Source organism: Musca autumnalis, unplaced genomic scaffold, assembly GCF_047663935.1.
Source record: "Musca autumnalis isolate F117 unplaced genomic scaffold, ASM4766393v1 scaffold_1, whole genome shotgun sequence".
NCBI lineage: Eukaryota > Metazoa > Arthropoda > Insecta > Diptera > Muscidae > Musca > Musca autumnalis.
The window spans coordinates 302,408,066-302,420,010 of record NW_027411644.1 but is presented as its reverse complement, the minus strand read 5'-3'; the positions used below and the strand labels follow the sequence as shown (position 1 = coordinate 302,420,010).

Below are 11,945 nucleotides of genomic sequence, written 5' to 3'. Positions count from 1 at the left end.
ACTTAACCTTTTATCATGCGATTCGCTGAATGTTGATATATCATCTAGGAATTGAAAAGAATTAACAAGTATAACAAAACAAAATGCCCTTAAATTTGCTTACCTATTACAGCTGTATAAACATTGGACATTATAACTCATTAGTATGTCGTGTTCAAATATGTATATTGGGTTCAGCATTTCCAGCAAGATGGGACATTATATTCGCCAGGCTCCACAATCTTCTCTAAAGATTCCACAAAATGTCTAATTGTCGAAGTTTCACCACACATGCTGTCAGCCGCCTCAGAATTTGTATTTTCATAATTGCCCATTTTTTCACTTGTCTTTTATAATTTCTTTTGGTCATACTTGTTATTAAAAGCTGAATCACACGTTAAATTCACGATATTTTATTGATTTTTCACAAAAAGACTTTTTTCACGAAGCGCCAAAATTATTTTACACCAAACAATCGTTGGGCTATCAGCTGTTAAAATAATCAATGCTTCTTCTTATTAAGATGAAAGTATCAATAGTTGACAACATGTTGACAAAGTGTTGACTTTGTCACCATAATAGTAGACAAAGTGTTGACATGTCGACACATGTCCCCAAGCTTCCTACAAGGTAGTTAAACATATCGAGATGCAGCGATTGCGTTGGCTAGGCCATATAATAACAATGAGCGATGATGAACCCGCTAAAAAGGCGTATAAATTCGAGCCACATGGCGGTGCACGCAGAATTGGCAAGCCAAAGAACAGATGGCGCAAACAAGTGGATGAAGAGATGACAAGGCGCGGTATTCCAGAAAGTGAAGCACTTGGAGATCTTTTCTTAGTTCGGTCTATGGAACAAATGTTCTGTAATGGGCCAGCTAAGTAAGTAAGAAATACTTTTTTATTCTCTTTCGAGTTGAGCTGTTAGGCCTTTAGAGATACATTGAAAAATTAGGAGTCTACCGAAGTCCGAAGTCTTAGCGTTCTAAGCCACCATCAACTTGTCAAAACTTTAGTAGACAATAATTGATGATCAAATCAAAAATAAAATCTTCTGATATAGAAGAGCAATTACTAATGATGTAGGAATAAAACTTACCATAGTATTTGTGAACATTGAAAAATGGGATTACCAAGCAGGACTATAGGAAAAGTTTGGAGTTTCAATTAACTGACAAAATTTCGCATATATATTTATCTAATGAAGTGCGGTATATATACAAGTTTCCAAGCTTTGCCTTCGTCTGCCACAACAACAACATCCTAATACACCGTGTAGATCGGTTTTACCACCCGTGAAACGTAGTGTAATGGTTGGATGCGTGGGACTTCGGTAGACTCCTAATTTTTCAATGTATCTCTCAAGGCCTAACAGCTCAACTCGAAAGAGAATTAATTAAATATCACTATAAATGGCCTTCGCCTTAATAAGGCAAAAATAAAAAAATACTTTTTTTATGTTCATAAGCATTTGTGGCCCCCCAAGATGTTCCCGTAGGAAAAGGTTTATTTTCTAATAAAGATAGTGAATGGCTTGGTGAGGGTTGCGTGTGTAGAGGAAAGAGATAATTTAGTTAAGTGGGGATCTATTTCTAATACAGTCAACTTGAAAAGGATAAACATGTGGTAAGCAGACCACCTTATCCTATGAGGTCGTTAGAATAAAATGAGTTGGAAATAAATCGACGCGTTTCTTCAAATTCGGTGTTGAAAATAAATGAGTTTTCTGTAATTTCACGCGTATTTATGTGGCCTCTTCATTTCAATAAGTTTCTCGTTAATATGAAATGCTACATACATACATATGTAAACAAATTTTATGTTAAATATATTCTCTGAAGATTCTATATTTAATTTTAGGCAAGGTTATCTTCTTTGTTACTCATTAAGTTTGCACATAAGTATTGTTTTCAGTTAATATAGAAGTTAAAGTGTTAAGTAAATATTTAAACAAATGTGATTAAGTCTTAACACAAGGGTTAACTATTATCAGGTTGGGCAATACTGAGGTTCGTAGCGAGAAGTGTCATGGGTTGACAAACTTTTCAAAATAAAAACATACATATTCACAAGTTAAAAATTCATTTTGCGGTATATCCTAATATATAGACAAGTGTTGAGGAAATACAACTAACCTTTAACGCAAGGTCAGGTTTACTTTAAATTTAGTCTTTAAAAACTGCTATATTTTGCACAGAAGACTTAAATTCTTTTAAGAATTTTAGTTTGAATTAAACAGTCATTAGATCACAACATGTTGGTATTTAAGAGTTTTACTTGTCTAACAATCTGCCTTTTACTTAGGACTTCGTCTTCAACAGCTCCGCCAACTTCAAATTTAACACGCATCGTGGGTGGAAGTACAACAACAATTTCCAATGCCCCGTATCTAATGCAAGTGTGGCAAAAAGGATCATTCATTTGTGGCGGTGCATTGATAGCACCAAGTTTTGTTGTATCAGCAGCTCATTGCTTCGTTGGTGTTAAACCCGGTGAATTAACTATAGTTGGTGGAGCAACACTCCTTTCCGACAGAGGCGTCAGACGTTCGGTGAAGAAAATTATACGATCATCGTCATTTTCAATGAGAACTCTAAATCGTGATGTTGCTGTTTTAAAGCTGTCAGCACCCATGACTGGTGCCAATGTTGAGATAATACCATTGAATAATCTCAAATTAACAACAAAAATGTCGATAAAAGTTTCCGGTTGGGGATTAACAAATGAAAATTCATATAATCCCTCGCACAAGCTAAGAACGGTGAATGTTTCCATATTACCGAAGAGAAAATGTTCGGCAAATTATCGTAAGATGCTGTCACTAACACCGACAATGTTTTGTGCAGCCGCTCCCGGCAAGGATGCTTGTGGTGGTGATTCTGGTGGACCTGCTGTATGTAATGGCAGGCTGTGTGGTATTGTGTCATTCGGTTATGGCTGTGCTCGTTCCAAATATCCTGGTGTATACACATCTGTGCGATCTGTAAGAAGTATAATACAAAAGGCATTGCAACAATAATAAATAAATAATTTGAAATGGTTAATAATTTTAAAATTTAAAATGTTTTTTTTTTTTTGGTGGTAGCACGTTTCAATTTTTTACGATAGCTTAACAACCATGTTGATATTATAAGTGAATGTGTTTGTCAACGTATGCCAACGCATGTCAATCAATCTACAATATACAGTGTTAAAATGGTTTATGGCGCTTACCGAAATACGTCCGTATACCCAAAGCGTGTGTGGTGAAAAAAGTAGAACACATCGCTCATATACTCAAAGAGTGACACATTTCAAAAAATCAAGTATCGAGAAAAACGCGTTTTAAGTTGTCGATTGAAATTTGACTTCCCAACATAAAAGGATTATTACACAAAAAGTTAAATAACTAGTTGGACCATAGCCAGATATCAGTGCTAAATTTCTGCGCACGATCAAGCATTACATGAAGTGTTTTAGTGCTTCACAAATGCAAAAAACTTTTTTGATGATTTATGCCAAACTCCTAGAAAATAAGCTGTAGCTCGTTGAGTTTTAGAGATATCAACTTGGAAATTTGTCAAAAGATAAAGAAGAAGTCGTAGAAAAAATAGAAATTGCTAACCCAGACAAGTAAAATAGTATAAGTCGGCTTTGCTGACAGAGATATACCCTCAGTCTATGTGAATTGAAACATTCGTCTACGGTCAGATCGAATGTATTTATGGTGTTTTAATTATTTTGTGGCCTTTTTTCAGACATTTGAACGACATAGACCATTATGGAAGTAGATCTTATTTTGGTAGTCATATCTCTTCGATAGACATCGCGCCCACTTGTCATTTCAGTGGGTCATCGTATAACTTATGGACCAGTATGCCAGGAAGCATGGACTTGTCCACGGAAAACATAATACCACTGTAAGCAGGACAACAACGTACAGCATACATACATTTCCAAAGGATCTTCGAATAGACCTTAAACTGTACTTAGACACAAATTAGAAGTTAAACTAAATTTGGACAAAATATTAGGAGATCCAAAGTTTGGACCAAATTTGTTCAAGAGATATCGTGTGCATACCATTTAAGTGACATTTTTTAAATATTCGGGGGATGTACTGGAAGTTGTGGACCGGTATTACCTATCTTCGAACTGAAAGTATGACAAAATATCAGGAAGGCCAAATTTTGAACCAAATCGGTGAGTTCAGCCACTACCTATGGTGCCATGGGGAATTTTTATATCTTTCGTGCTGTTTTCTCAAGAAGTATGGACTTGCCCCTGAAAAAACTTTTACCGCCGTAATTGAGGCAGCGAATGTAAGTTGCTTGAAAAAAATCAAAGTGATTCGAGAGCAGGTCTTAAAGTGAATTTATCTGTAATTTTGTGTGATAGGTACACCAAGGAATGGACAAACATAGTCCATATTCGAACCTGATCTATATGATCTATATTAGGATGAGTAAAGTATGGACTAAATCGGTCACTCCCCTCAAGGGTTATGGTGCGAAAAATGTTTCCGAACATTTTTGAACTTTTGTGGGGGAGGTACCTGAAGGAGTGGACCGGTATGGCTTATGTTCGAACTTAAACTATGTTTGGACAAAATATTACGAAGCACAAATTTTGGACTAAATCGGTTCGTCCGTTCGAGAGTTATCTTGGGCTCCAACCACTACACACGGTGTCATAGGGGTTATTTTCGGGCTATTTTCTCAGGAAGTATGGACTTGCCCCTAGACATGTACCGTCGTAAGCGCGCAGTGAATATAAGTTGCTACAACAAAAATCAAAGAGATTGGAGAACAGGTCCTAAACTGAACTTTTCCGAAATTTTGTGTGGGAGGTACCCGAAGGAGTGGACAGATTGAGTCCATACTAGGACCTCATCTAACCTAGTAGAAATTTTGACGATGTGCAAAGTATGGATCAAATCAGTTACTCCCTTCAAGAGTTATAGTGCGTACAAATTTTCAGAACATTTCCGAACTTTTGGAGGGGGAGGTACCGGAAGGAGTGGACCGATATAACCCATCTTCGAACTTAAACTAAGTTTGGACAAAGTATTACGAAAGTCAAATTTTGGACCATATCGATTATCCGTTCGAGAGTTATCGTCCGCACCAGCCAGACAGACGGACGGACATTGCTAAATCGACTCCAAATTGTCTAAAATGGGTTTCGTCCAAACATACTTGGAGTCTAAAACCATTATTTCGATGAGGCACATTTTGTCCGTGTGAAAGTGTATATACCCTCGTTAGCATAAATGCGGAGGGTATAAAAGCCCATTTTTTGAGTTATACCACTCTTTAAGTAAATGAGCGACATGTATTCTTATGAATGCTACCGAAATACGTCGAGGGTACGAGTATGATATTTAAAGTTGAAAAAATTCAACTTTGACAGAAAGTACTATATGTTATTGTTTGTATGTATGTGTTTAAAAGCAAAAACTTAACAAAATATGAAATACTTGGTCTGTTCCAGAACTGCAAGAATCTACTATTTTTTCCGATAACATAAAGGAAAAAATGTTATCGTAGTAAAAAATAGTAGCTTCTTGCAGGTTCTGGAACAGAGCAACTATTTACTGCGAAAGAAAATTGTTTGAATTAATTCTCTTTCGAGTTGAGCTGTTATGACTTATGAGGTACATTGAAAAATTAGGAATCCCCACACATTTAACCATTATGCTACGTTTCACGAAGGCTAAGCTTGGACTAGCATTTATACCACAAATAATTCGAAAATTGTATTAAGGCAACACAAAAAAAGATTTCAGCAGGAGCCTGGCTGGGATTTGAACTTGGGACTCCGGTAAGGAGGAGGAAAAAACATTCTACCGCTTTCTGTATTAAAGATTTTATTGTGTAGGTAAAAGCAGTATTCTTAAATTTTCCGCTTCCATACCTGTTATTTGTTTGATTAAATTCCATCTCGTTTGGGAGATAATTGGATATCTTTGGACTTACAACCTTTTCCTTGTATAGTTTTGAAATGTTGTTGGGACTTACAACCTTTTCCTTCAATTTGCGGATTTTTTTTAAATAAAATATTTATACTTTACTCAACAATGTGGAAAGAGTGTTATAAGTTTCTTGTGCCCAATATTCATGTAATATCACGAAATATTCGTCGCAAATCTCACCTTGCCATTTTTCATATCTCGATGAGATAAAGCGAAGTAACTATGCATGTCTATGTCCGTCCGCTCATTAATAAAAACTCTAAGCCTCAATTATGGACCAAAAGTCACGAAATTTTGTGGGGAGGTCAAGTTCCGACCAAAAAGGTCCCATTATTTTTTGGTGATGATCATAAAATGTGAAATGGGCCAAAACCAAATTTTAAGTAAGGTTTGGGTTTACTACAAGCAAGAAGCTTGCGTTTTAACATGATGATCAGATAATAATTAGCGGAAACTTTTGTACGAGATTTGGTAAAATTTTAAGTATAATACTCCTGGAAGATTCCATCCCCATTATATTTAGAAAAGGAACTCTGACCTTTCCATTGATGCCAAATTCATTGATATACATGGTCAGATAACAGAGTATCAGCCAAATATATACCGGGAACCACAAATTTATTTGTTTGTAGTGCAACAATAATCACGCCAGAGAACGCATTTATAGTTGAATATCGACGACATTTCCAACGAAGGAAGATGTTAATAATTGTGGAAGATGATCGGATAGTACTTGGAGTTTGAAAATAAACCAATTTTAATTTTTGGTGCATAATTTAATTTATGCAGGACATATGCCGGTAAACTTGCTTAAAAAATATATTGAAAAGAACTTTTGACCTTTCCATTGATACATCCATCCATTATTAATTTAAATTTTTTTGAGGTGAACTCTTCCACTGATCCGAAAAGTTCAGTTTAAACCATAGATCGCAATTTGGCATGTATTTAAAACCGCAAAGATTCGTCAACCTTTTGATTTTGTAAAACACAAACGACGTATTACACATAAGCACCACATATAATTTTAAGTAAGATATCACTATCACACATTTTTTGAAAGTACATATTGAGACTACAATAAAATATTTATACTTTACTCAAAACCGTTACACAAAAACCGTAGTAGGGTTTTGTCATGTCAGATTCTGTTCGCATTTTATGGTCTCATCTAAACCGGGCTAAAACTACAGTTTTTTGCATTTATCGGGCCTTTATCTCAGAAACGATTATTAATTTGGCCTTGCTGTCTTTGGCAATATTGTAGCACTAAACTAGTAGAACTTATCTTTTGAAAAGACCACCTAAGAAAATTTCACAATTGCTGAAATTCTGTTCAGTATCGGCTGAACTATTGGGAGTTGAACCACGTATCCTTTTGCAAAAATCTCCCAAACAAAGTTCTCAGCAATTCTTCAGAACATTCTTAAACCCTAAAATGCTTACAGTTATTCTTGCATTTCGATTTTCACCACATTATTGACATGTATGTTAAATCGTCGTTGAAAAATGTATTGAAAACAACGTGATGGAGGCATTTTACAACAATGGCATATTCTGAAGAGTTGTGTATTACATTCCAGCGAATAATTTTCCAAAAGAAAATATTCAGAAAAATTAACAGTTTTGGAGATATGGAGCGAAATGAACACAAATTATGGAAATTTTCAATATTTTGTAAAATTTGAAGCAATAAATGTTATTTTTCGTGTTAATTATTTCTCCAAATATTTTATTCTTGCCCTTATCTACAAATTTGCTTCAGAGGTCAAATGAAGATTCGTATTGGTTTCAGAGATATATCCCCGAATTCCTTTAAAAAGTCAATATTTAACCATGTTTAGATGGGGCCATAAAATCCAAGCTGTATCTGACACAATAAAACCCAACTAGGGTTTTTGTCGTTTGGGTCTGTACTTTCAAAAAATCCTCAGGTCAAATTGTTTGCACAAGATTACCTTAAAAATGTTGCACAGCGTATACGAAAGAAAACAATAAAAACAATTATTTTGTTTACAAATATTGCAATACGCGTAGTATTTTAATATCATCACAATTGTCATCAATGAAAAGGCCAGGAATCCACCTTTCATAATCAATGCGCGTATAAAGAAAAATAGCTGGTAAATATACATTTTCCATGCAAAATAATAATTCAATTATTAAATAAAAAATTAACAGATTTTTATTTAAAAGTTCGGTCCTTTGGCTCTGCCAAATATCATTCGATTATCGTCCAAATTTGTAGGCAGCTTCTTTGCAATGTGCACCAACCATGGATGACGTTTATCATTATATCTGAATTACTTTAGCTGTAGTATTCATTCAAAATATCATACGACGTGTTTGGACTTGTACTAAAAAACGCGATTTCCCAAAAAAGTGGACTTACGACCTATTCGTCGTAGTACTCGTAGACGATATATTTGTACAACGCGACGTGAGTTAGGTATGGCTTTACAAACGGGATTTCACTCTTCTTAGCGTCGTGCCTGTCGTGACACCCAGGCATGTCAGGAGGGATCTAGAAAGAATGGTCCAATGTTACAAGAGAGAATCACCAGATTCATACCCACGAGTTTTTATGTTGGTTTGTGCATAACCTTTTTCAATATTTGAATGGAATAAAGGAAATAATTTTTCTCTGCAAAGAGGAAAGTGATGAAGTTAAGCCAATGGGGGAAACTCCAGACTTAGACAATCATATGATTGAATCTTCAACTAAAACAAAACAAACAGGAAATAATTTTTGATATTTCTTTTTCTTAACATACAATAAATATTTTTTTAAAATCGATTTGTGCGTGAACTTTTTTATATTTCAATGAAATAAACGTTATGATAGTGATTAATAGGCAAAAGCTCATTCATCCGTGCTACAATAAATCATTTTTAAGAAAGGGTGCTTTGATAGACCTTTCTAAAAGAAAGGGTGCTTTGATAGACCTTTTTGAAGGAAAGAGTGCTTTGATAGAAATTTCTGAAAGAATGGGTGCTTCTATAGACCCTTTCTAAAATAAAGGGTGCTTCTATAGCCCTTTTCTGAAAGAAAGGATGCTTCTATAGCCCTTTTCTGAAAGAAAGGATGCTTCTATAGACACTTTATTTAAGAAAGGATGCTTCTATAGACACTTTCTTTAAGAAAGGATGCTTCTAAAGACCCTTTCAAAAAAAAGGGTGCTTCTATAGACCTTTTCTGAAAGATAGGGTGCTTCTATAGACCCTTTCTGAAAGATAGGGTGCTTCTATAGACTCTTTCGTTAAGAAAGGATGCTTCTAAAGACACTTTCGTTAAGAAAGGATGCTTCTATAGACACTTTCTTTAAGAAAGGATGCTTCTAAAGACCCTTTCTAAAAGAAAGGGTGCTTCTATAGACCCTTTCTGAAAGATAGGGTGCTTCTATAGACTCTTTCGTTAAGAAAGGATGCTTCTAAAGACACTTTCGTTAAGAAAGGATGCTTCTATAGACACTTTCTTTAAGAAAGGATGCTTCTAAAGACCCTTTCTAAAAGAAAGGGTGCTTCTATAGACCCTTTCTGAAAGACCCTTTCTATTGCTTCCATAGACCCTTTCTGAAAGACCCTTTCTATTGCTTCCACAGACCCTTTCTGAAAGACCCTTTCTATTGCTTCCACAGACCCTTTCTGAAAGCAAGGGTGCTTCCATAGACCCTTTCTGAAAGCAAGGGTGCTTCGATATACCCTTTCTGAAAGCAAGGGTGCTTCGATATACCCTTTCTGAAAGCAAGGGTCCTTTGATATACCATTTCTGAAAGCAAGGGTGCTTCCATAGACCCTTACTGAAAGCAAGGGTCCTTCGATAGAAAACTTAAAGAAAACAATTCCACGGTTTTTGGTAACATTTCCTGATCATATGCTGAAATACTAGCGTCGGTGTTTTCCAGATTTTGCTTCGCTCTTTTCACTGACGTATCAAGCCGTCTGTTACAATACACGGTGTGCATTAACAAATTTAAATGGAAGGTGCTTACACCTTAATAACGCAAGCGCAATATCGTCATCGCTATCTGGAACAGTGGAATAAAGATTTTGAAAAAATCAGCTTCAACATTTAATAATAGAGGAGATAAATTTTTTAAATTCGCTTAAACTACTCCAGGGTCTTCATCTATAATGTAATTAGGAGGGCTTCTATAAAAGTTTCTGGACTAATAATGAAAACGCGAAAACTTATCATCAAAAATAGTTTTGTTGTTTTCTAAAGCGGGAATCAAATGAAGACATTGGGTTCTAAGTCAGGGCTGTACGGCGGATGACCCATCAATTCCGGTCAGAAATGCTTTGGTTTGAATCGATATGTAAGAGCTCACATTGTCATGGTGCACAATGATTCAACTTTTCTTGTTCGTTTCCGAAGACATCAGACATCAAACAAATTGTGGTGTACAACTTAGAATTTATCGTCATACGTTTTTCAAGCCATATAGTCGCCATATGATGAGTTTAGCCGCAGAAACAGGCCACCATTTGTTTCGAAGTGCTTCTTCAATGAACAACTTTAGTTGGATTTGGCTCGTCTTCGAAGACTCCATGGTCGATTGCTGTCCAGATGCGATTGTCAAATTGTGGAGGTTCCAACGATAACAAACCTTTTTTACGGACAGATGTTCATGCAATATCGAATATATAACAAAACAACAAACATTGTTCCACAACATTCCATACGGGAAGACTTCTCTCATATCAATGAGTACACCCCGATTCATATTAAAGCTCAATGATATGGGACCTACTGTTTATCGCCGAGTCCGAACGGCGTGTCTTAAGACACCACTTGTGGAGAAGTTTTTCAAGGCTGAAATACTCAGGAAATGTCGCCAACATTACTGAGGGGTATTTTGCCACCGTTGAAAAATGTTTGATGTTGCCTGGCCGGGGAATCGAACCACCGACCTTCTGTGTGCAAGGCGGGATATCGAATATATGCTGCTGCAAAAAATGACCAAGGCTGCCTCTATCTCACCTGACGATTTTGCATTATTAGTTCTAGCACGGCATCAATGTTTTCTGGCACAACGGCCGTTTTTGAGCGATATTGCCTAGGCCAAAAACTTAACTAGTAGCCCTCGTATTCACACCTGCGGCAGGTACAATTGCGATGCCATTAAAATCGTGCAAAAACTGTTCAAATATTTCTTCTAAGGCCTTTATTATCTCATTTTACGATTAAAATCTGTAAAAATAATATTTTTATTTTTTACACACAAGTGTCTAACATACTACATGTATTACGCTAGGAAATATGTCAACTAAAGTCATATATAATTAATTTTTTGGCATATACTTTTACTACGTACTGATTTTTACAACTTTTCAAATTAGAAAAATATAGAAACCAACAAAAATAAAATATGCATATAAATTGTTTTCGCACCGATTGCTGGCATCTTCACACTTTTCCAAATTTCACAAAACTGAAATCTTTGATCACAAATAATGCGCACAAGCAATTACTTTAGACAAAACTTATCAAAGTACGCTTTGTTCACCGTTATGTTATGTAGCGCCTCAGCAAGTTTATTAAAAAATTTAACGTAAAATAAGCACAGAAACCTACAAATAATAGGTGTACTACATGTAGTACATTCGGCATATCTGGGTTAAAAACGTTTCAGTTTTGTAACTCAATACCGGATAACCGGTTTCGGGCAACCTAGATTTATCATGCCAACATCTAATTTGTAGCCAAACACACCACAGAAATGATTGAGTTTTTATTCCAGTTTATTATATTTATTTACCAGTCGATGTGCCATGTTATTTGTTCAGTTGTTTCGGGTATATAATAAATGTGTATATTGTCTATAGAATATATCGCCCATTTACTCATAGAGTGTTCATATTCCAAAAAATTACTTTGATAAGATAAGTTATCTATTTGAAACAGAATGTGTCAAAAACAAGTAAGAAAGTATCAGTCAGCTGAGCCGACAGAGATATAGCCTCAGCCACGTACCCGAAGAAAAAAGTTAACACAATACTTCTGTAGG

The 11,945-nt window shown here is 35.6% G+C and overlaps 1 protein-coding gene across 1 annotated transcript; it reads left to right on the top strand.

Moving 5' to 3' along the window:
- Positions 1-1,602: 1,602 nt before the first annotated feature.
- On the top strand, positions 1,603-3,000 carry LOC141392382 (seminase-like). The gene is made up of 2 exons (XM_073965332.1): positions 1,603-1,607; positions 2,286-3,000. The coding sequence occupies exons 1-2, from the start codon at positions 1,603-1,605 to the stop codon at positions 2,998-3,000; spliced, it is 720 nt and encodes a 239-aa protein (XP_073821433.1).
- The last annotated feature ends 8,945 nt before the right edge of the window (positions 3,001-11,945 follow it).